We start from the raw sequence: 26,242 nt of genomic DNA, 5'->3' as shown, positions 1-26,242 counted from the left end.
ATAAATGTAATAGTTCCAGCAAAGTGCTCAACCCCGGTAGAAAGTTACAAAAATAGTTGAGTCCCAGGAACGAAGCAGCTCTGTCACATTCTGTGGTCTGGGTGCATTCTTGATAGCCTCCGTCTTGGAGTCCGTGGGTCTGATACCGTCTGCCGCAATCTTTCTCCCCAGAAATTCGACCTCTGGCGTCAGGAAAACACACTTGGAATGTTTCAGCCTGAGTCCCACTCTGTCCAGTCGCTTGAGAACCTCTTCCAGGTTGTTCAAGTATTCGGTGGTGTTGCGGCTAGTGATCAAGATGTCTTGGAACACCACGGTGCGCAGAACCGATTTCAACAGACTCTCCATGTTCCTCTGGAAGATGGCCACAGCCGAGCGAATCCCATCGGAGCATCTGTGGTATTTGAACAGCCCTCTGTGCGTGTTGATGCATGACAATTTTTTTGAAGGCTCAGCCAGCTCCTGTGTCATGTAAGCAGAGGTTAGATCCAGCTTGGTGAATGACTTCCCCCCTGCTAGTATTGCAAACAGGTCATAGAAACATAGAAACATAGAAAATAGGTGCAGGAGTAGGCCATTCAGCCCTTCTAGCCTGCACCGCCATTCAATGAGTTCATGGCTGAACATGAAACTTCAGTACCCCCTTCCTGCTTTCTCGCCATAACCCTTGATCCCCCGAGTAGTAAGGACTTCATCTAACTCCCTTTTGAATATATTTAGTGAATTGGCCTCAACTACTTTCTGTGGTAGAGAATTCCACAGGTTCACCACTCTCTGGGTGAAGAAGTTTCTCCTCATCTCGGTCCTAAATGGCTTACCCCTTATCCTCAGACTGTGACCCCTGGTTCTGGACTTCCCCAACATTGGGAACATTCTTTCTGCATCTAACCTGTCTAAACCCGTCAGAATTTTAAACGTTTCTATGAGATCCCCTCTCATTCTTCTGAACTCCAGTGAATACAAGCCCAGTTGATCCAATCTTTCTTGATAGGTCAGTCCCGCCATCCCGGGAATCAGTCTGGTGAACCTTCGCTGCACTCCCTCAATAGCAAGAATGTCCTTCCTCAAGTTAGGAGACCAAAACTGTACACAATACTCCAGGTGTGGCCTCACCAAGGCCCTGTACAACTGTAGCAACACCTCCCTGCCCCTGTATTCAAATCCCCTCGCTATGAAGGCCAACATGCCATTTGCTTTCTTAACCGCCTGCTGTACCTGCATGCCAACCTTCAATGACTGATGTACCATGACACCCAGGTCTCGTTGCACCTTCCCTTTTCCTAATCTGTCACCATTCAGATAATAGTCTGTCTCTCTGTTTTTACCACCAAAGTGGATAACCTCACATTTATCCACATTATACTTCATCTGCCATGCATTTGCCCACTCACCTAACCTATCCAAGTCACTCTGCAGCCTAATAGCATCCTCCTCGCAGCTCACACTGCCACCCAACTTAGTATCATCTGCAAATTTGGAGATACTGCATTTAATCCCCTCGTCTAAATCATTAATGTACAATGTAAACAGCTGGGGCCCCAGCACAGAACCTTGCGGCACTCCACTAGTCACTGCCTGCCATTCTGAAAAGTACCCGTTTACTCCTACTCTTTGCTTCCTGTCTGACAACCAGTTCTCAATCCACATCAGCACACTACCCCCAATCCCATGTGCTTTAACTTTGCACATTAATCTCTTGTGTGGGACCTTGTCGAAAGCCTTCTGAAAGTCCAAATATACCACATCAACTGGTTCTCCTTTGTCCACTTTACTGGAAACATCCTCAAAAAATTCCAGAAGATTTGTCAAGCATGATTTCCCTTTCACAAATCCATGCTGACTTGGACCTATCATGTCACCATTTTCCAGATGCACTGCTATGACATCCTTAATAATTGATTCCATCATTTTACCCACTACTGAGGTCAGGCTGACCGGTCTATAATTCCCTGTTTTCTCTCTCCCTCCTTTTTTAAAAAGTGGGGTTACATTGGCTACCCTCCACTCCATAGGAACTGATCCAGAGTCAATGGAATGTTGGAAAATGACTGTCAATGCATCCGCTATTTCCAAGGCCACCTCCTTAAGTACTCTAGGATGCAATCCATCAGGCCCTGGGGATTTATCTGCTTTGGGTAGTGGGTACTGGTCCTGTAACGAGACTCGGTTGATCGTTACCTTGTCCCTGCAGATTCTGACCGTCCCATCACTCTTCAACACCGGCACAATTGGACTGGCCCACTGTTGAACTCGACTGGCGATATGATCCCCTCTCGTTGAAGTCTGTCCAGCTCGATCTCGACTTTCTCTCGCATCATGTATGGAACTGCTCGGGCCTTGTGATAAACGGATCATGCATCAGGGACTAGATGGATCTGCACTTTCGTGTCTGTGAAAATGTCGATGCCTGGCTCGAATAACAACGGGAATTTGTTTAGCACACGACGCGTCATCCTCCGAAGACAGTGCTTTGATGTCGACCCAGTTTCCTAGCCAGCTTCTGCCGAACAGCGTTGGGCCACCTTCTGGTACAATCCATGGTGGTAAATCATGCACAGCTCCATTGTACAATACCTCCACTGCAGCACTGCCAATGACTGATATGAGCTCTTTAGTGTAAGTGCACAGCTTGGTGTGGATCGGGCTTAGTTTTGGCCTTTGTGCCTTGTTGCCCTAGTTTCTCAAAAGCCTTCTGGCTCATAATTGACTGACTCGCCCCCGTGTCCAATTCCATGGAAACTGGAATGCTGTTTAATTTGACTTTTAACATTATCGGAGGGCTTGTGGTGGTGAAGATGTGTACATACACTTCCTCTTCAACCTCGGGTTGAGTTCCCTCTCTAACTTGTTCAGCGTGATCCGCGCCGGATCGGTCATCTTCTGCCGACTCTGCCATGTGGTGAGTCACAGCACGCCTGCACATTCACTGGAGGTGCTCCATTGTTCCACAGCCCTTGCACACGTAGTGGTTGAATCGACATTGATGGGCTCGATCATTACCCCCGCAGCGCCAACATGGTGCTAATGGATTCGCATTCACGCCCCACGGCGGACTCCTGAGTCATCCTAGGTCTGGCCTCTGCGGGCGTGTAGGCCCTGCCATGTACAGTTCTGCCTGCTGAAGGCGTTATTTTATGCACAGTACTTGCCGGTGAGTTCCGATGCTGCAATGATATCTGTTTAGTGTTATCGTTCGTGGACATAAAAGCCTGGGCTATCGTGATGGCCTTGCTCAGATCTAGGGATTCAGCAGACAGCAGTTTGCGAAGAATGACCTCGTGGCCGATTCCAAGCACGAGAAAGTCCTGCAACACTTCCGCCAAAAATCCAACAAATACGCATGATCCCACAAGGCCTCTTAGGTAGACGACATAGCTCGCCACGTCCCGGCCCTCGGGGAGCAATGGTTCGTATAAAAGCGATACCTGGCCATCAAGATGCTCTCCTTCAGCTTGAGGTTTTTCTCGAACCAGCGTGCACAGCTCTTCATATGTCTTCTCCGTTGGTTTCATCGTTGCTAGCAGATTTTTGATGAGGCCATATATCGTGGACCCGCAAACGGTGAGGAGAATAACCCTGCGCTTGACCGCGGTTTCTTCCTTTTCCAGCTCGTTGCCAACAAGTACTGGTCAAGTCGCTCAATGAAAGCTTCCCAATCGTCACCCTCAACAAATCTCTCAAGAATACCAACGGCAGTCATAACTGCGTGAAAGTTCGTGATCTGTTACTTATCGCCAATTGTTACATTTAGAATAACTCCACAAGACTGTATATATCAAGCTCAAACTGTTGTGACCTTGGTCTCTTTATTGTAACTCCAGAGTGAGTAGGCAGCATGGTAGACTGCCTTTTATACCTGCTTGCCCAGGGTGTGCAGGTCACCCTTGGGTCTCCCACAGGTGCGCCCCCTGGTGGCAAGTCTTACACATTGTTAATGTTTACATACATAACACTAGGAATGAGCAATAAAAGTTGGCTTTGCCAGCGAAGCCCACATCCCTGGAATTATTATTTTTTTAAATTTGGATTGTATTCCCTTTGAGTTTAAAAAGTTATGGGGATGATCTAATCAAGTGTTTTAAAATGATAAAAAGATTAGTTAGAGTAGATGTAGAGAAACTATTTCCTCTGGTGGAAAAATCAAAAGTTAAGGGCCAAAATCTTAAAATTAGAGCCAGACCATTTAGGAGTGAAATCAGGGAGCACTTTACACACAAAGGGTAGTGGAAATCTGGAACTCTCTTCCACAAATGGCTGTGGATGCTGGGGTCAATTCAAGACTGAAAACGATGGATTTTTGTTCGGTAAGTATATCAAGGGATAAGGCAGGAAAATTGAGTTGAGATACAGATCTGCCATGATCTAACAGACTCGAGGGGCTGAATGGCCTACTCAAGTTTCTAATGTTCCTCTGTTCTCCAGATGGTGGATCAGCCAGCCTGTTCATACTACAGGGCTGGTACCACTGTTTTTTCCTTTATTCCTTCTAAAGTATGGGCATCGCTGGCTAGGCCGCATTTATTGTCCATCTCTAGTGCTTTCCTATTGAACCACTGCCGTTCATATGCTGTTAGGTTGGGAGCTCCAGGATTTTCATACCGCGATGATGAAAGAACGTCGATATTTTTCCAAGTCGGAACGGTGCATGACTTGGAAGGGAACTTGGAGGTAATGGTGTGCTCATGCCCCTGCTGCCCTTGTCGTTCTAGGTGGTGGGTGTCGTGGTGGTTGTGGTAAGAATGTCGAGTCTGCTGCTATTTGTAATTCACCTGGTTTACACTGGGATGGAAAATGAACTCAGATCACTATCTCCAAACCCAAAACCACCAGTCAGATGTTGCTCAATGAACAATTTGGTGCTTCATTTCCAACTTGCATTTTAATAGGACTAGTCGCAAATGTAAGCTGGCATGACAGCTGGCATGTAACGAAGTCTTAAGTACAGTTGAAAGCATGTCCACCCCTGGGTGAAACCCACAGAGCCTGTCCCTCAATTTAAGTGAGTGTTGTGAATCCAGTTCTTATGCAATATTCTTCTGTTTTCCTTTCAGAATTGCTTGGTGAAATGTGAGGAGAAGTCCTACACTGCTGTGGTGGGAGACTTCGGCCTTTCAGAGAAGATCCCAAACTATAGGTGAGTGAAAATAAAAAGCAAGAAAGACTTGCATTTATATAGTGCCTTTCATGACCTCATGACTTCCTAAATTGATTTACAGCCAATGAAGTTTAAACAGGCTTGAGCTCTTTTTTCTACAAAAGAGAAGGCTGTAGGATGACCTGATAAAGGTCTTTAAAATTATGAAAGGGTTTAATCGAGTAGATGTAGAGGTGTTTCCACTTATGGGGGTTCCAAAACTAGGGGCAATAAATATAAGATAGTCACTAATAAATCTAATAGGGAATTCAGTCGAAACTTCTTTACTCAGACAGTGGTGAGAATGTGGAACTCACAATCACAAAGTTTAGTTGAGGCGAATAGCATAGATGCATTTAAGGGGAAGCTAGATAAACATGATGAACAAGGGAAAATCATCATCATAGGCAGTCCCTCGGAATCAAGGAAGACTTGCTTTAACACCTGAAGTGAGTTCTTTGATGGCTGAACAGTCCAATACAAGAGCCACAGACTCTGTCACAGGTGGGACAGACAGTCGATGAGGGAAGGGGTGGGTGGGACTGGTTTGCCGCACGCTCCTGCGCTTGACCTCTGCACGCTCTTGGCGTTGAGACTCAAAGTGCTCAACACCCTCCTGGATGCACTTTCTCCACTTAGGGCGGTCTTTGGCCAGGGATTCCCAGGTGTCAGTGGGGATGTCGCACTTATCAGGGAGGCTTTGAGGGTGTCCTTGTAACGTTTCCGCTGCCCACCATTGGCTCGTTTGCCGTGAAGAAGCTCCACATAGAGCACTTGCTTTGGGAATCTCGTGTCTGGCATGCGAACTACGTGGCCTGCCCAGCGAAGCTGATCGAGTGTGGTCAGCGCTTCAATGCTGGGGATGTTAGCCTGGACGAGGACACTGATGTTGGTGCGCCTGTCCTCCCAGGGGATTTGCAGAATCTTGCGGAGACATCATGGGTGATATATCTCCAGCGACTTGAGGTGTCTTCTGTACATCGTCCATGCCTCTGAGCCATACAGGAGGGTGGGTATTACTACAGCCCTGTAGACCATGGTGGTAGATTTGCGGGCCTGGTCTTCAAACACTTTTTTCCTTAGGCGGCCGAAGGCTGCACCGGCACACTGGCGGCAGTGTTGAATCTCCGCATCAATGTCTGCTTTTGTTAACAAGAGGCTCCCGAGGTATGGGAAATGGTCCATGTTGTTGAGGGCCGCGCCGTGGATCTTGATGACTGGGGGAGCAGTGCTGTGCTGCGAGGACAGGTTGGTGGAGGACCTTTGTCTTACAGATGTTTAGCCTAAGGCCCATGCTTTCATATGCCTCAGTAAATACATTGACTATATCCTGGCGTTCAGCCTCAGAATGTGCACAGATGCAGGCATCGTCTGCGTACTGTAGCTCAATGACAGAGGCGTAGGTTAAACAGCTTCCCACTGGTTCTGTAGTTTAGTTCCACTCCAGCGGGGAGTTTGTTGACTCTGAGGTGGAGCATGGCAGCGAGGAAGAGGATTGGAGTGATGACGCAGCCCTGTTTGACCCCGGTCTGGACGTGGATTGGGTCTGTAATGGATCCGTTGGTAAGGATCACGGCCTGCATGTCGTTGTGGAGTAGGTGAAGGATGTTGAAAACTTTTGGGGGCATCCGAAACGGAGGAGGACGTTCCATAGACCCTCGTGGTTGACAGTGTCAAAGGCCTTTGTAAGGTTGAAGAAGGCCATGTATAAGAGCTGTCGATGCTCCCTGCATTTTTCCTGCAGCTGTCGCACTGCAAAGATCATGTCCGTTGTGCCCCATAGGGGATGAAATCCACACTGTGTCTCCGGGAGGAGCTCCTTGGCCACAGGGAGAAGACGGTTGAGGAGAACTCTAGCGACACCTTTTCCAGTGGCTGATAGCAGGGAGATTCCCCTGTAGTTGCCGCAGTCGGACTTGTCCCCTTTTTGAAAGATGGTCACAATCACTGCATCTCTGAAATCTCCCGGCATGTTCTCCTCCCTCCAGATGAGAGAGATGAGGTCATGTATCTGCGCCAACAGTGCCTCTCCGCCATACTTTAGTGCCTCAGCAGGGATTCCATCTGCTCCCGTAGCCTTGTTGTTCTTGAGCTGTTTTATGGCTTTTCCTACCTTTTGCAACGTTGGGGTTTCAGTGAGGTGGTGGTGGGTCGCATGCTGCGGGATGGAGTCGAGAACACTCAAGTCAAAGGCAGAGTCTCGATTGAGGAGATCTTTGAAGTGCTCCTTCCAGCGAGCTCTGACAGCCTCAGTGCCCTTGATGAGTGTTTCCCTGTTCTTGGCCAGCAGTAGGGTAAGGCCTTGGGAGTTTGGACCGTAGGTGGCCTTGACTGCGATGAAGAATCCTCGCATATCGTGGCTGTTGGCCAGTTGTTGTATCTCCTGTGCTTTCTCCATCCATCACCTGTTCTTTAGGTCCCGGGTTTTTTGTTGAACCTCATCCTTGAGCCGTCTGTAATGTTGCTTTGCTGCTCACTAATTGGGTTGTTGCTTGAGGCTCAGAAATGCTCTGTGCTTGCGATCTATTAGTTCTTGGAACTCCTGATCATTTTTGTTATGTATGTAATAACGCGATAGACTGTAGACTGTAAACTAAACACAGGTATGAACCTGGCTCTGCTTTATTTGGGCCCAAAGTGATCACATTACATGATGGCTTGCCTTTTATACCTGGGCCGCACACACGTGCATACAGCCCAATGACTTCCGACAGTGGCGCCATCTGGTGGCTAGTAACCCCAAGCATATACATGACAATAGCCCCCTTTAAGATATTAGTAACAGTCTTTTTACAAATTGAGACGGTCCGGGGCTTTCCGCTTCTGAGTTGATCGTCTCAGTTCAACTCCAGCCTTGGGCGAGCGTTCTGAGTCTGTTATGACTGGGGGCTGGGTAGCCGATCTGATGGGAGTGGCAGGGTGCAGGGTGATTTGCACAGGTTAGGAGAGTGGGCAAATGCATGGCAGATGCAGCATAATGTAGGTAAATGTGAGGTTCTCCATTTTGGTGGCAAAAACACGAAGGCAGAATATTATCTGAATGGCGGCAGATTAGGAAAAGGGGAGGTGCAACGAGACCTGGGTGTCATGGTTCATCAGTCATTGAAAGTTGGCATGCAGGTACAGCAGGTGGTGAAGAAGGCCAATGGCATGTTGGCCTTCATAGCTAGGGGATTTGAGTATAGGAGCAGGGAGGTCTTACTGCAATTGTACAGGGTCTTGGTGAGGCCTCACCTGGAATATTGTGTTCAGTTTTGGTCACCTAATCTGAGGAAGGACGTTCTTGCTATTGAGGGAGTGAAGCGAAGGTTCACCAGACTAATTCCAGGGATGGCTGGACTGACATATGAGGAGAGACTGGATCAACTGCGCCTTTATTCACTGGAGTTTAGAAGGATGAGAGGGGATCTCATAGAAATGTATAAGATTCTGACGGGACGGGACAGGTTAGATGCAGGAAGAATGTTCCCGATGTTGGGGAAGTCCAGAACCAGGGGACACAGTCTTAGGATAAGGGATAGACCATTTAGGACTGAGATGAGGAGAAACTTCTTCACTCAGAGAGTTGTTAACCTGTGGAATTCCCTGCCGCAGAGAGTCATTGATGCCAGTTCATTGGATATATTCAAGAGGGAGTTAGATGTGCCTCTTACGGCTAAAGGGATCACGGGGTATGGAGAGAAAGTGGGAAAAGGGTACTGAGGTGAATGATCAGCCATAATCATATTGAATGGTAGTGCAGGCTTGAAGGGCCGAATGGCCTACTCCTGCACCTATTTTCTATGTTTCTATGTTTCTCTCCATACCTCTCGAGCCCTTTAGAATATATCTAACGAACTGGCCTCAACAACTTCCTGTGGTAGAGAATTCCACATGCTCACAACTCTCTGAGTGAAGAAGTTTTTCCTCCTTCTAGAAGAAGGTCCTAAATGGCTTACCCCTGGTTCTGGACTTCCCCAACATCGGCAACATTCTTCCTGCATCTAACCTGTCCAATCCAGTCAGAATTTAAATATGTTTCTATGAGATCCCCTCTCAATCTTTTAAATTCCATTGAATATAAGCCTAGTCGATCCAGTCTTTCTTGATATGTCAGTCCTGTCATCTCGGGTATCAGTCTGGTGAACCTTCGCTGCACTCTCTCAATAGCAAGAATGTCCTTCCTCAGATTAGGAGACCAAAACTGTACACAATATTCAAGGTGTGGCCTCACCAAGGCCTTGTACAACTGTAGTAAGACCTCCCTGCTCTTATACTCAAATCATCTCGCTATGAAGGCCAACATGCCATTTGCCTTCTTCACCGTCTGCTGTACCTGTATGCCAACTTTCAATGGCTGATGTACCATGACACCCAGGTCTCGTGCACCTCCCCTTTTACTAATCTGTCACCATTCAGATAATAATCTGCCTTCCTGTTTTTACCACCAAAGTGGATAACCTCAGATTTATCTACATTATACCGCATCTGCCATGTGTTTGCCCACTCACCTAACCTGTCCAAGTCACCCTGCAGCCTCTTAGCATCCTCCTCACAGCTCACACTGCCACTCAGCTTAGTGTCATCTGCAAACTTGGAGATATTATATTCAACTAAATCATTAATGTATATTGTAAATAGCTGGGGTCCCAGCATTGAACCTTGTGGTACCCCACCTGTCATTGCCTGTCATTCTGAAAAGGACCTGTTTATTCCGACTCTTTGCTTCCTGTCTGCCAATCAGTTCTCTATCCACGTCATTGCATTACCCCCAATACGATGTGCTTTAATTTTGCACACCAATCCCTTGTGTGGGACCTTTTCAAAAGACTTTTGAAAGTCTAAATACACCAGATCCACTGGCTCCTCCTTGTCCACTCTACTAGTTACATCCTCAAAAAATTCTAGAAGATTTGTCAAGCATGGTTTCCCTTTCATAAATCCATGCTGACTTGGACCGATCCTGTCATTGCTTTCCAAATGCGCTGCTATTACATCTTTGATAATTGATTCCAACATTTTCACTACTACTGATGTCAGGCTGACCGGTCTATAATTCCCTGTTTTCTCTCTCCCTCCTTTTTTTTTTAAAAGTGGGATTACATTAGCTACCCTTCAGTCCATAGGAACTGATCCAGAGTCTATGGAATGTTGGAAAATGACTACCAATGCATCCACTATTTCTAGGGCCACTTCCTTAAGTTCTCTGGGATGCAGATTGTCAAGCCCTGGGGATTTATCGGCCTTCAATCCCATCAATTTTCCTAACACAATTTGCTGACTAATAAGGATTTCCTTTAGTTCCTCCTCCTCGCTAGACCCTTGGTCCTTTAGTATTTCTGGAAGGTTATTTGTGTCTTCCTTAGTGAAGACAGAACCAAAGTATTTGTTCAATTGGTCTGCCATTTCTTTGTTCCCCATTATAAATTCGTCTGATTCTGACTGTAAGGGACCCACATTTCTTTTCACTAATCTTTTTCTCTTCACATACCTATCGAAGCTTTTGCAGTCAGTTTTTGTGTTCCCTGCAAGCTTACTCTCATATTCTATTTTCCCCCTCCTAATTAAACCCTTTGTCCTCCTCTGCTGAATTCTAAATTTCTCCCAGTCCTCAGGTTTGCTGCTTTTTTTGGCCACTTTATATGCCTCTTCCTTGGATTTAACACTCTCCCTAATTTCCCTTGTAGGCCATGGTTGAGCCACCTTCCCCATTTTATTTTTACGCCAGACAGGGATGTATAATTGTTGAAGTTCATCCATGTCATCTTTAAATGTCTGCCATTGCCTATCCACCGTCAACCCTTTAAGTATAATTCGCCAGTCTATCCTAGCCAATTCACGTCTCATACCGTCAAAGTTACCTTTCTTTAAGTTCAGGACTCTAGTCTCGGAATTAATTGTGTCACTCTCCATCTTAATGAAGAATTCTACCATATTATGGTCACTCTTCCCCAAGGGGCCTTGCACGACAAGATTACTAATTAATCCTCTCTCATTACACAACACCCAGTCTAGGATGGCCAGCTCTCTAGTTGGTTCTTCAACATATTGGTCTAGAAAACCATCCCTTATACACTCCAGGAAATCCTCCTCCACCGTATTGCTACCAGTTTGTTTAGCCTAATCTATATGTAGATTAAAGTCACCCATAACTGCTGTACCTTTATTGCAGCATCCCTAATTTCCTGTTTGATGCCATCCCCAACCTCACTATGACAGTTTGTGGTCTGTACACAACTCCCACTAGCGCTTTCTGCCCTTTGGTGTTCCGCAGCTGTACCCATACAGATTCCACCTCATCCACACTAATGTCCTTCCTTACTATTGCGTTAATCTCCTCTTTAACCAGCAATGCTACCTCACCTCCTTTTCCTTTCAGTATATCTTTCCTGAATATTGAATACCCTTGGATGTTGAATTCCCAGCCTTGGTCACCCTGGAGCCATGTCTCCGTAATCCCAATTACATCATATCCATTAACAGCAATCTGTGCAGTTAATTCATCCACCTTATTACGAATGCTCCTTGCATTGAGACACAGAGCCTTCAGGCATGTTTTTTAAACACTCTTTGTCCTTTTAGAATGATGTTGTAATGTGGTCCTTTTTGATTGTTGCCTTTGATTTTTCTGCCCTTCAATTCTACTTTTCTCCTTTATACCTTTTGCTTCAGGCCCCATTTTACTTCCCTCTGTCTCCCTGCACAGGTTCCCACCCCCTGCCCTATGCCGGGCAGACCATGAGTGGCAAACATGACACGAAGGCTCTCAATGGTAGCTGTGAATGTACTGGATGATATGATTATACACTCTATCCACTTGGAATATGCATCCACCACAACTAAAAACATCTTTCCCAGGAGGGGACCTGCAAAGTCGATGTGGATCCTGGACCATGGTTTAGATGGCCATGACCACAGACTCAGCGGCGATCCTGCTGGTGCTTTACTTAGCTGCATGCAAGTGTTGCACTGATGCACACATGATTCCAGATCAGAGTCAATTCCAGGCCACCATACATGAGACCTGGCAATGGCTTTCATCGCAACAATACCAGGATGAGTGCTATGTAGATCATGTATATATTTCTCTCTGTCTTTCTTAGGCATAACAACACGATTACCCCACAGTAAACAATCTGACTGAATGGATAGTTCGTCTTTGCAACGTTGTAAGGTTTGGTCTCATCACCCATTGCTTGATTATGGCAAACCATACACCACAGTTTCACAACCGATAATATCGGGTCCTGGCTGGTCCAGGTTTTAACTTGTTGAGCCATGACAGGGGTTCCTTCACTTTCAAAAGCATCCATAACTAACAGTACGTCTGCAGGTTGTGACGCCTCCACCTCCGGTGTGGGCAACGGCAGACGGCTCAATGCATTGGCACAATTCTCGGTGCCAGGTCTATGGTAATTGACATAACCATAGGCAGATAATGTCAGCGCCCATCTCTGGATGCAGGACGATGCATTGGTATTGATACCTTTGTTTTCCGAAAACATGAAATGAGTGGTTTGTGATCTGTTTCCAGTTCAAACCGAAGACCAAACAGGTACTGATGCATCTTTTTAACCCATACACACAGGCTAATGCTTCTTTTTCTACCATGCTGTATGCTCTTTCCACCTTTGACAAACTTTCAGAAGCATACGCAACAGGTTGTAGTTTACCCGACTCATTAGCTTCTTGGAGCACGCAACCAACTCCATATGACGAAGCATCACAGACAAATACTAAACGATTACACAGATCATAATGTACCAACAGTTTGTTAGAGCAAAGCAGATTAGTAGCTTTCTCAAAAGCTCTGTCTTGAGACGCACCCCAAACCAAGTTGTGGCCTTTTCTTAGCAGCATGTGCAGTGGCTCTAATAAAGTGCTCAATCTAGGTAGGAAATTACCAAAGTAGTTGAGTAGACCAAGGAATGAACGCAGCTCCGTCACATTCTGAGGCTTGGGTGCATTTTTGATGGCCTTGGTTTTCGAGTCCATGGGCCTGATGCCGTCAGCAGCAATTTTCATCCCCAGGAATTCGACTTCTGGTGCCATGAAGACGCACATCGAACGTTTCAGTCTGAGTCCTACTTTGTCTAGACGATGTAGAACTCCTTCCAGGTTGTTCAGATGTTCGGCGGTGTCACGACCTATGACCAGGATGTCATCTTGGAACACGACGGTTCTAGAGATGGACTTCAGTAGACTCTCCATGTTCCTCTGAAATATGGCTGCAGCCGAGCGAATTCCAAAAGGACACCTGTTGTAGATAAACAGTCCTTTGAGTGTTGATGCATGTAAGTTTCTTCGACGTCTCAACCAGCTCCATGTCATGTACGCCGACGTTAGATCCAGTTTAGAGAACGACTTCCCCACGGCTAGACTTGCAAACAGATCATCAGCCTTCAGTAATGGATACTGATCCTGTTTCGAAACTCTGTTGATCATAACCTTGTAGTTTCCACAAATTCCTGACAGTGCCATCATTCTTCAACACAGGAACAATGGGGCTGGCCCATTCATTTAATTCAACCGGTGATATGACCCATTCACGCTGGAGTCTGTCCAGTTCTATTTCGACCTTCTCCCTCATCATCTACGGAACCGCCCGAGCTTTTATGATGGACGGGTCTTGCATCCGAGTCCACGTGGATCTGCACCTTGGCTCCTGTGAAATTGACGATGCCTGGTTCAAACAGCGAGGGAAACGTGCTCAGCACTTGAGCACATGGTGTATCATCCTCCGATGACAACGCTTTGATAGCATTCTAATTCCATTTGATTTTTTCTAGCCAATTCTAGCCGGTTGGCTCTTTGTTAGGAACGAATACAGTCCATACACTTCCTCCTCTGGTATCTCGGATTGCATATCCGGATTCGCGCTATACTGGTCATCATCCTCCACGTGGTGTGTCGCAGCGCGCTTGCTCAGTTGCGGACACATGTGCTGGAGATGCCCCAGTCTTGAACAGCCTTTACAAATGTACTGTTTAAACCGACACTGATGAGGCCAATGATTGCCCCACAACGCCAACACAGTGAAATTGGATTCATTCTCTTTGGTGGACTTTGGACAGCCACAGGTTTCGCATACGCAGTTGAGTAGACCCTGCCATATGCAGCTCTATCAAACGACGACACAATCTTGTTTACAGTACTTGCCGAGTTCCGATTTTCCGATGATATCTGCTTTAAGTTTTTGTCCGTCGTCATGCATGCCTAGGCAATTGTGATGGCCTTGCTCAAATCCAGCATCACCTCGTGGTTGATGCCGATTACAATGCATTTTCGAACTTACATGGTCCAGCTAGATATCTTAGGTTGGCAACGAATTCCGACACATCCTGGCCCTCAGCCAAACACGTTTGTAGAATCGATGATGATGCCTTCTTCTGGTTTGAGATGGTCATGTACCAGAGCACACAATTCCTCATAGTCCTTGTCCATTGGACTTGCAGGTAAGAGAAGATTCTTTATGATTCCATAGATTTTCGGACCGCAAACCATGAGAAAGACTGCCCTGTGCCTAACTGCATCAGTGGGTTCCTCCATTTTGTTGGCCACGAAGTACTGGTCCAGGCGAGATACAGTCCTCTCCCTCCATGAATCTCTCCAGAATTCCAATTGTGTTCATTTTTGCATGCGAAGGTTCTTAAGTTATCTCGTCGCCAAATGTTATTTAGGCAATAACTCGATAGACTGAATACTGCAAACTAACACAGGTACGAACCTGGCTCTGCTTTATTCAGGCCCAAAGTGATCACACTAAATGATGGCTTGTCTTTTATACCTGGGCCGGACACAAGTGTGTACAGTCCGTCCAATGACCTCCGATGGTGGCGCCACCTGGTGACTAGTAACCCCAACCATACATACATGACAATTTTCATCAAACCAGTCCTAGTGTTTTCTGGTTGAGTAACCAAGTGTCTCTTCACAGGCACTGATTATGGAGGCCTGGAGGGCAGACCAATCGCTGTGGGCATTCAGCATCTCAGGGTCATCAAGGTATGCCAGTTAACTGTGAGGATTAGCTGGCTGTATAGGGTCTCTTAGCTGGGTCTTTAAGTGCCCCGGCATTGACTTCTGCTGTCCCCTCTGCTTTGGGGCTATGTTAATGTCGATGATCGATCAGATTAGGCGGTGGTCCATAGAAACATAGAAAACATAGAAAATAGGTGCAGGAGTAGGCCATTAGGCCCTTCAAGCCTGCACCACTATTCAATAAGATCATGGCTGATCATTCCTTCAGTACCCCTTTCCTGATTTCTCTCCATACCGCTTGATCCCCTTAGCCGTAAGGGCCATATCTAACTCTCCCTTGAATATATCCAATGAACTGGCATCAACAACTCTCTGCGGCAGGGAATTCCACAGGTTAACAACTCTCTGAGTGAAGAAGTTTCTCCTCATCTCAGTCCTAAATGGCCTACCTCTTATCCTAAGACTGTGGTTCTGGACTTCCCCAACATCGGGAACATTCTACCCACATCTAACCTGTCCCTTCCCTTCAGAATCTTATATGTTTCTATGAGATCCCCTCTCATCCTTCTAAACTCCAATGTATAAAGACCCAGTTGATCCAGTCTCTCCTCATATGTCAGTCCAGCCATCCCGGGAATCAGTCTGGTGAACCTTCGCTGTACTCCCTCAATAGCAAGAATGAAGTTCCTCAGATTAGGAGACCAAAACTGAACACAATATTCCAGATGAGGCCTCACCAAGGCCCTGTTCAACTGCAGTAAGCCCTCCCTGCTCCTATACTCAAATCCTCTAGCTATGAAGGCCAACATACCATTTGCCTTCACCGCCTGCTGTACCTGTATGCCAACTTTCAATGACTGATGAACAGCAGTCGTCAGCTCGCGGGTGATGCGCACATCCTTGCGATCCCTGGCTCGGACGATGACGTAGTTGAGCAGGTGCCAGTGCTTGGAGCGAGAGTGTTGCCACGATGCCTTGTATTTGTCCCTCTGGCGGAACAGGGTGTTGGTGATGAGGAGTTCATGTTCTAGACATTTTGTCAGGAGTAGGGTACCGCTGGAGTTGGCTTTCCCTTCCCCCTCTCTGCCAATCACGCCTCCCCAGAGGGCTGTGTCTTTGCCGACCCTGGCATTGAATTCACGTAGGAGGATCAATTATTCGCCCCCGGGGACGTGGGACAGGGTTGTTTTCAAGGTTGAAATAAAATCCCTCTTTGGTCTCATCCGTTGCATCGAGTGTTGGGGGCGTATGCACTGATGACTGTGGCGCATTGATTCCGGGATAGGGTGAGTCGGAGAGTCATGAGACGTTCATTAACACCGCGAGGGAATCTTTGAGGTGGTCGACCAGCTCATTTTTGATGGCGAAGCCGACTCCGTGAAAGTGGCGTTCTTCCTCTGGTTTTCCTTTCCAGAAAAAGGTGTAACCTCCACCTTGTTCATTGAGCTGGCCTTCCCCTGCCCGTCGGGTCTCGCTTAGGGTGGCGATGTCAATGTCAAAACGTCTTAAGTTCCCGGGCGACTGCAGCGGTGCGGCATTCAACCTGTCGCTGTTGGAGTTGTCCATGAGGGTCCTGCTGTTCCAGGTCCCGAACTTCATGTTAATGAAGCGGAAGATGCCTGTGCGTGAGTTCTTTTAATGTGGGGTGGCCGCTGCACACCGGCAACCACACGGGTTTGACAGAGCTAGGTCTTGGTCCAGTGACAAGGGGGTCCAAGATGACTTGAGACTGGCACTGCTGTATGAGCCTAATTGCCTATGGCGAAATGTTGGCCGCAAGCTCGGCGGCGAGTAGCGCCCTTGATGGTAAGTGGCCCGAGGCTTGATTGGGGTCAGACATTAGGAAGGTCAGTTGTCCACTGGAGTTCCGAGGGATGTTTCTTCCAAAGTTTTCCAAAGTTATTTAAAAGTTTCTCCGGAGGTTTCAAAAGAAACATTCTCCAAGTTGTTTAAAAGTTTAAAAATGTTCCCAAATTGTTTAAAAAATTTCTCAAGTTGATTAAAAGTTTAAAAGTAGATTAAAAGTTAATTAAAAGTTGATTAAAAGTCTAAAATGTAAGTCAGTAGTTTACAGCCCAGTCAGTGTTCACCGCTAATGACCGAGGGCAGGTATAGCCTGTCGTTGGGCCGGGCCGGCTGGCTGGCTGGCTGGCTGAAGAGACCTGGAGTGCGAGTTTGGGCCGGGCCCTCTGGCCAAAGGGACCTGGAGTGCGAGGCTGGGTCAGACCAGTTGGCTGAAGGGACCCAGAGTGCACAAGTGCTTAGAAGATGGTGATAGGTTAGATGAAGTAGGTGGGAGGAGGCTTGTGTGGATTCTATGTAATTATTAGAGGCAGATTGTTCCTCCTCCCTTGCAAGCCAGAAAACTTCTCTCCAGCTGCAGGACACCCTGACCTTATGTTCTGGTTTTCATTAGAGAAAGCAAGGCCGAAAGGATACACGATCCCAGTGTCTAAAACTGCTGGTGAGAATGAAAGCAGAAGCAGAGTCTCAAGCTCAAACTGTGAGCGTGGAGCGAGACAGCCTGAGGATAAAAAAACATTGAAAGCAACTTATTTTGCATATGACACATGGGGATGAGGGAGACCATACGGCCCAACTAAATTCATGCATCCAGCAATACCTAAAGCAGATTATATGGTCATTATTTCATTGCTGTTTGTGAGACTTTGCTGTGCGCGAATTGGCTGCTGCATTTCCTACAATACAACAGTGACTGACTTCAAAAAGTACTTCTTTGACGTGAAGCTCTTTGTGATATTCTGAAGACATGAAGGGTGCTATATAAATACAAATTTTTCCTTTATACAGGGAGTGACCAAAGCAGTTAATGCTCTGTTCGATGTCAGCAGGTTAGCAATGGGTCTGGAGATCACAGATAAAGATGATTGAATACTGTCATGGCAAGTACAGAAACCAATCAAGGAGGTGTGGTCATCTCTCCTCTCCTCTTTTTTTTCTCCCACTCTCTCCTCTCCTTCTCTCCTTTCCTCTCTCCCTATCATTGCTCTCTTCTCCCTCTTTCCTTTTCTTTCCCCCTCTCAGTCTCCTCATTGTTCAAAAAATGGAGTTAGCCGTCTCCAGAGTGGTTTATGTGTGATTTGATTACACCAGCGGGCCACTCAGTCTCAGAAACAGCAGATCGACTCAACAGTGAAGACGAGGCCGGGTGTATGCGACTCTGAATCTCAGTGACAAAACAAACTGGCCGAACTGCTTCACGGGCAGGTTACAGCTCTGCTGGAAAATGAGCAATCACTGTCCTGCCCTTCCTCCAACAGCACCATTTACTTTGAAACCCCAATCTTTCTCCTTAAAATTATAAAAACCATCCCACTAATTAAATTAAGTCAGGAATTCAACTGGAGCTAAAAGAAAGAAGGCGGCCTGAATGAGTTCAGCATAATGCAGTTCCAACTGAGGCTAGATTTGTAAGAGACACAGGCCCCGATATTAACGGGGAGGCGAGGAGGGTCCAGTAGCGGGCAAAAAATCCGGCAAGGGCGGGGACTTGGATGCCCTGCCAATCTTAACCTCAGAGTTTCATTTGAATCATTTTGGGAGAGAAACCATCGTAGGAGGGAGTGAGAGATTGGACTTGGGGTGGGGAAAAAAGAGGCCATCGTGGGAGGGAGCTAGAGCGCGGGGTTTTGGGGGATGGGGTAAAGATAAAGGACGGAGCTATTTGCACTACAAAATGCTCTGATTGGCTCGCCATGATCACATGATCTGATTGCTGATTGGTCCCCTTGGAGGATAGGCCGCACCCAGAAGTTTCTTTGGAATGTGCAATTGAAACCGCCCAGCCCAAGTTCTGAATGATTTTGCAAAGTGTATGATGAGCCATTCTGACTTCAGACCCCGATATCAGTAATTAACTTAGAGCATTGTTGTTGCCAATTTAAGTGTATCTAAGGGTTAAGTCATGGCAGGAGAGCTCGGACACGTGTTATGCTCTTCCTGTGCTATATGGGAAGTCAGGAACACTTCTGGTGTCCCTGACGACTACTTGTGCGGGAAATGTGTCCACCTCCAGCTCCTGAAGGACCGCGATGCGGAGCTGGAGCTGCAGGTGGATTCACTCTGGAGCATGCACGATGCTGAGAATGACGTAAATAGCACATTTAGTGAGTTGGTCTTACCACAGGTAAAGGGTCCACAGCCAGACAGGGAATCGAAGACCAACAGGAAGAGCAGTGCAGGGAAGGTAGTGCAGGTGTCCCCTGCGGTCATCCCCCTGCAAAACAGATACACTGCTTTGGGTACTGTTGAGGGGGATGACTCATCAGGGGAGAGCAGCAGCAGCCAAGTTCATGGCACCGTGGCTGGCTCTGCTGCACTGGAGGGCAGGAAAAAGAGTGGGAGAGCGATAGTGATAGGGGATTCAATTGTTTAAGGGAAATAGATAGGCGTTTCTGTGGCCGCAACCGAGACTCCAGGATGGTATGTTGCCTCCCTGGTGCAAGGGTCAAGGATGTCTCAGAGCGGGTGCAGGACATTCTGAAAAGGGAGGGTGAACAGCCAGTTGTCGTGATGCATATAGGTACCAACGATATAGGTAAAAAAATGGGATGAGGTCTTATGAGACGAATTTAGGGATCGAGGAGTTAAATTAAAAAGTAGGACCTCAAAAGTAGTAATCTCAGGATTGCTACCAGTGCCACGTGCTAGTCAGAGTAGGAATCGCAGGATAGCTCAGATGAATACATGCCTTGAGAAATGGTGCAGAAGGGAGGGATTCATATTCCTGGGACATTGGAACCAGTTCAGGGGGAGGTGGAACCAGTACAAATCGGAAGGTCTGCACCTGGGCAGGATCGGAACCAATGTCCTAGGGGGAGTGTTTGCTAGTGCTGTTGGGGAGAGTTAAACTAATATGGCAGGGAGATGGGAATCTATGCAGGGAGACAGAGGGAAATAGAAGGGGGGCAGAAGCAAAAGATAGAAAGGAGAATAGTAAAAGTGGAGGGCCGAGAAGCCCAAGGCAAAAAGCAAAAAGGGCCACATTACAGCAAGATTCAAAAGGGACAAAGTGTGTTAAAAAGACAAGCCTGAAGGCTCTGCGCCTCAATGCGAGGAGTATTCGGAATAAGGTGGCTGAATTAACTGCGCAGATAGCAGTTAATGGATACGATGTGATTGGCATCACGGAGACATGGCTCCAGGGTGACCAAGGCTGGGAACTCAACATCCAGGGGTATTCAGCATTTAGGAAGAATAGACAGAAAGGAAAAGGAGGCGGGGCGGCGTTGCTGGTTAAAGAGGAAATCAATGCAATTGTAAGGAAGGATAGTAGCCTGGATGATGTGGAATCGGTATGGGTGGAGCTGCGGAATTCCAAAAGGTAGAAAACGCTAGTCGGAGTTGTGTATAGACCACCAAATAGTAGTAGTGAGGTTGGGGACAGCATCAAACAAGAAATAAGGGATGTGTGCAATAAAGGTACAGCAGTAATCATGGGTGACTTTAATCTATATATAGATTGGGCTAACCTGACTGGTAGCAATGTGGTGGAGGAGGATTTCCTGGAGTGTATTAGGGATGGTTTTCTAGACCAATATGTCGAGGAACCAACCAGGGAGCTGGCCATCCTAGACTGGGTGATGTGTAATGAGAAGGGACTAATTAGCAATCTTGTTGTGCGAGGCCCTTTGGGGAAAAGTGACCATAATATGGTAGAATTCCTTATTAAGATGGAGAGTGACAAAGTTAATTCGGAAACTAGGGTCCTGAACTTAAGGAAAGGTAACTTCGATGGTATGAGGTGTGAATTAGTTAGAATAGACTGGCAAAGGATACTTAAAGGGTTGACGGTGGATAAGCAATGGCAAACATTTAAAGATCACATGGATGAACTTCAGCAATTGTACATCCCTGTCTGGAATAAAAATTAAACTGGGAAGGTGGCTCAACCATGGCTAACAAGGGAAATTAAGGATAGTGTTAAAGCCAAGGAAGAGGCATATAAATTGGCTAGAAAAAGCAACAAACCTGAGGACTGGGAGAAATTTAGAATTCAACAGAGGAGGACTAAGGGTTTAATTAAAAAGGGGAAAATGGAGTACGAGAGTAAGCTTGCAGCGAAGATAAAAACTGACTGCAAAAGCTTCTATAAATATGTGAAGAGAAAAAGATTAGTAAAGACAAACGTAGGTCCCTTGCAGTCGGATTCAGGTGAATTTATAATGGGGAACAAAGAAATGGCAGACCAATTGAACCAATACTTCGGTTCTGTCTTCACGAAGGAAGATAAATAACCTTCCAAATGTACTAGGGGACAGTGGATCTAGTGAGAATGAGGAACTGAAAGATATCCTTATTAGCCGGGAAATTGTGTTAGGAAAATTGATGGGATTAAAGGCTGATAAATCCCCGGGTCCTGATAGTCTGCATCCCAGAGTACTTAAGGAAGTGGCACTAGAAATAGTGGATGCATTGGTGATCATTTTCCAACAATCTATCGACTGGAGGGTAGCTAATGTAATGCCACTTTTTAAAAAAGGAGGGAGAGAGAAAGCGGGTAATTATAGACCAGTTAGCATGACATCAGTAGTGGGGAAAATGTTGGAATCAATCATTAAGGATGAAATAGCAGCCCATTTGGAAAGCAGTGACAGGATTGGACCAAGTCAGCGTGGATTTATGAAAGGGAAATCATGCTTGACAAATCTTCTGGAATTTTTTGAGGATGTAACTAGTAGAGTGGACAAGGGAGAACCAGTGGATGTGGTGTATTTGGACTTTCAAAAGGCTTTTGACAAGATCCTGCACAAGAGATTGGTGTACAAAATCAAAGCGCATGGTATTGGGGTAATGTACTGACATGGATAGAGAACTGGTTGGCAGACAGGAAGCAGAGAGTCGGGATAAAGGGGTCCATTTCAGAATGGCAGGCAGTTACTAGTGGGGTGCCGCAGGGCTCAGTGCTGCGACCCCAGTCTTTACAATATACATTAACAATTTGGATGAAGGAATAGAGTGTAATATCTCCAAGTTTGCGGATGACACTAAACTGGGTGGCGGTGTGAGCTGTGAGGAGGACGCTAAGAGGCTGCAGGGTGACTTGGACAAAGTGACTTGATTAGGTGAGTGGGCAAATACATGGCAGATGCAGTATAATGTGGATAAATGTGAGGTTATCCATTTTGAGGGCAAAAACACGAAGGCAGAATATTATCTGAATGGTGGCAGACTAGAAAAAGGGGAGGTGCAATCAGATCTGGGTGTCATGGTTCATCAGTCACTGAAAGTTGGCACGCAGGTACAGCAGGCGGTATCTTTGAGGATATAACGAACATGGTGGATAGAGGTTTACCGATGGATGTGATGTATTTAGATTTCTAAAAGGCATTCGATAAGGTGCCACACAAAAGGTTACTGCAGAAGATAGAGGTACACGGAGTCGGAGGAAATGTATTAGCATGGATAGAGAATTGGCTGGCGAACAGAAAGCAGAGAGTCGGGATGAATGGGTCCTTTTCGGGTTGGAAATCGGTGGTTAGTGGTGTGCCACAGGGATTGGTGCTGGGACCACAACTGTTTACAATATACATAGATGACCTGGAAGAGGGGACAGAGTGTAGTGTAACAAAATTTGCAGATGACACAAAGATTAGTGGGAAAGCGGGTTGTGTAGAGGACACAGAGAGGCTGCAAAGAGATTTAGATAGGTTAAGCGAATGGGCTAAGATTTTGCAGATGGAATACAATGTCGGAAAGTGTGAGGTCATCCACCTTGGGAAAAAAAACAGTAAAAGGGAATATTATTTGAATGGGGAGAAATTACAACATGCTGAGGTGCAGAGGGATCTGGGGGTCCTTATGCATGAATCCCAAAAAGTTAGTTTGCAGGTGCAGCAGGTAATCAGGAAGGCGAATGGAATGTTGGCCTTCATTGCGAGAGGGATGGAGTACAAAAGCAGGGAGGTCCTGCTGCAACTGTATAGGGTATTGGTAAGGCCGCACCTGGAGTACTGCGTGCAGTTTTGGTCACCTTACTTAAGGAAGGATATACTGGCTTTGGAGGAGGTTCAGAGACGATTCACTAGGCTGATTCCAGAGATGAGGGGGTTACCTTATGATGATAGATTGAGTAGACTGGGTCTTTACTCGTTAGAGTTCAGAAGGATGAGGGGTGATCTTATAGAAACATTTAAAATCATGAAAGGGATAGACAAGATAGAGGCGGAGAGGTTGTTTCCACTGGTCGGGGAGACTAGAACTAGGGGGCACAGCCTCAAAATACGGGAGAGCCAATTTAAAACCGAGTTGAGAAGGAATTTCTTCTCCCAGAGGGTTGTGAATCTGTGGAATTCTCTGCCCAAGGAAGCAGTTGAGGCTAGCTCATTGAATGTATTCAAGTCACAGATAGATAGATTTTTAACCAATAAGGGAATTAAGGGTTACGGGGAGAGGGCGGCTAAGTGGAGCTGAGTCCACGGCCAGATCAGCCATGATTTTATTGAATGGCGGAGCAGGCTCGAGGGGCTAGATGGCCTACTCCTGTTCCTAATTCTTATGTTCTTATGTTCTTATGTTAAAGAAGGCAAATGGTATGTTGGCCTTCATAGTTCGGGGATTTGAATATAGGAGCAGGGAGGTCTTACTGCAGTTGTACAAGGCCTTAGTGAGGCCTCACCTGGAATATTGTGTTCAGTTTTGGTCTCCTAGTCTGAGGAAGGACGTTTTTGCTGTTGAGGGAGTGCAGCGAAGGTTCACCAGACTGATTCCAGGGATGGCTGGGCTGTCATATGAGGAGAGACTGGATCAACTGCGCCTTTATTCACTGGCGTTTAGAAGGATGAGAGGGGATCTCATAGGAACATATAAGATTCTGACGGGACGGGACAGGTTAGATGCGGGAAGAATGTTCTCGATGTTGAGGAAGTCCAGAACCAGAGGACATAGTCTTAGGATAAGGGGTAGGCTATTTAGGACTGAGATGAGGAGAAACTTCTTCACTCAGAGAGTTGTTGACCTGTGGAATTCCCTGCCGTAGAGAGTTGTTGATGCCAGTTCATTGGATATATTCAAGACGGAGTTTGATATGGCCCTTGCGGTTAAGGGGATCAAGGGGTATGGAGAGAAAGCAGGAAAGGGGTACTGAGGAATGATCAGCCATGATCTTATTGAATGGCGTTGCAGGCTCGAAAGTCTGAATGGCCTACTCCTGCACCTATTTTCTATGTTTCTATCATAGAGTGTCCCAACCCAGCACAAGTTCCTGACGCCCCCCCTCAGTCTAATTTTCTGACTTTACCCCCACCGGCCATAGATGTGGCATTGTGTGTGGGTCACAGATTGTTAAAAGGTTTATTGGTTTATTGGGTATGAAGTAAATAGTGACAGTGTTGTGACTTCCGGATTTTATCCACTCCAATGATGTCCTTGTAACACACGCACCGAGCTTTCCGAGAAATTGGGTGTGGGCGTAAAGGGGGTTGGAAGAATGTGATCCGTCTTCCCTGAGTTTCCTTTTTATCTCTGATTCCCTTTTCTATTTCTCCTCTCTCTCCCTCAGTCTGTCTCCATCCCGTCTCTCTCTCTCTCTCTACATCCCACCCCCATCGCTCTCTCTCTCTCTCCTTCCTCCCCCAACTCGCTCTCTCTCTCCCCCCTCCCCCAACTCGCTCTCCTCCATCCCCGTCTCTCTCTTCCCCCGTCTCTCTCTCTCCTCCCCCTGCCGTCTCTCTCACCCCACACCCTCCCCCGTCTCTCTCTCTCTCTCCCTCTCCCCCCATCTCTATCTCTCTCCCCCACCCCCAGTCTCTCTCCCACTACCTCCAAAGATATCTCCCCCACAGAAGGCCGTGGAAATGCTCCAAATAATGCAAAAGCATCCAGCTGACTCCATGCGGCTCGTGGCCCCACTTCTGACTTCCTCATACATTGCACTGCGCATGCGCGACCGAATCGAGGCCCCCCATGCTCAAAAAAGAGGGCAGAGTCCAATGCGCACATGCGCAGAAGGACACAGAAAAACTTAGTACAAATAGTCACTCTGAAAGAGAAAGGCCATGATCAGCAGAGGTAAGTCTGAGGCTTTGTTGAGGGTTCAGGAGAGAGGGAGCACAGCTGCTCCTCCTGGCCCAAAAGAGTGCTGTAAACAGCACTTGCCTTCTTGAGCCGGCAGCTCCCGCCTCCCTTTCACTGACGGTTTTTCCGATCCCTGGGAAACTGTTAAAGTTACATCAGGCTCCCAATTGCACTGTGAGAGCTTGATTTAAATTTGTTAATGAAGTGTTTTGCCTCTCCACAGCGGGACACTTGGACACCGCAAAACCTGCCACCGTAAAAATGGCAACGGATGCATTCCCTGTTTTACATTTCAACCACCTCCCCCGACCCTCTCCCACCTGCTCTGCGGGCGAGGGGGGGAGGGGAGGGGTTAATACCATGGTCTTTGTAAAGAGTGCCATAGAGTAAATGTTGTTGAGAGATAGACTTTGCAAACAGTTGATGGTGCTGGGAGACAACCCTGCCAAACAGCTCCTGTACAATAGGTACCTTTATAGATAACACTTACTCCGTATGATTTCCTGGACTGATTCCAATTGCCTGAGGGGGGTGGAAAGGAATTTTCCAGAGTATATTTTCCCTTATTTAGTTTTCCTCTGCTTTTTTACAAAAGTTTACAATGGATGCGGGGAGAGTGGCAGGGGGGGGGAGTGGGGGAGAGGGGGATGGGCCTGAAGGGGGTTGAGAGTGTCTAGTCATGGTGCTCTAACCACCAAGAGTGTGGGTTAGGTTGACTGGTGCTGGTACTCTCCACTCTCTCGTCCTGCGACAGTTGGAACTGGTGCTCTCCACTCTCTCGTCCTGTGACAGTTGGAGCTGGTGCTCTCCACTCTCCTACAACAGTTGGAACTGGTGCTCTCCACTCTCCTGCGACAGTTGGAACTGGTGCTCTCCACTCTCTCTCCTGTGACAGTGGGAACTGGTGCTCTCCACTCTCCTGCGACAGTTGGAACTGGTGCTCTCCACTCTCTCTCCTGCGACAGTTGGAACTGGTGCTCTCCACTCTCCTGTCCTGTGACAGTGGGAACTGGTGCTCTCCACTCTCTCTCCTGTGACAGTGGGAACTGGTGCTCTCCACTCTCCTGCGACAGTTGGAACTGGTGCTCTCCACTCTCCTGCGACAGTTGGAAC

At 47.0% G+C, this 26,242-nt stretch overlaps 1 protein-coding gene across 1 annotated transcript in view; it reads left to right on the top strand.

Moving 5' to 3' along the window:
* The window catches only part of tesk1b (testis associated actin remodelling kinase 1b), a 162,892-nt gene that overhangs the window by 81,927 nt on the left and 54,723 nt on the right, over nucleotides 1-26,242 (top strand). The window contains exon 5 of the mRNA XM_070877088.1: nucleotides 5,052-5,134. Within this exon, the coding sequence (XP_070733189.1) occupies nucleotides 5,052-5,134 (83 nt within the window). The remainder of the gene's footprint in view (nucleotides 1-5,051; nucleotides 5,135-26,242) is intronic.

This window comes from Pristiophorus japonicus, chromosome 1 (assembly GCF_044704955.1).
Source record: "Pristiophorus japonicus isolate sPriJap1 chromosome 1, sPriJap1.hap1, whole genome shotgun sequence".
Lineage (NCBI taxonomy): Eukaryota > Metazoa > Chordata > Chondrichthyes > Pristiophoridae > Pristiophorus > Pristiophorus japonicus.
Note: the sequence above shows the minus strand (reverse complement) of the source record. Positions and strands in the feature narration are given on the sequence as shown.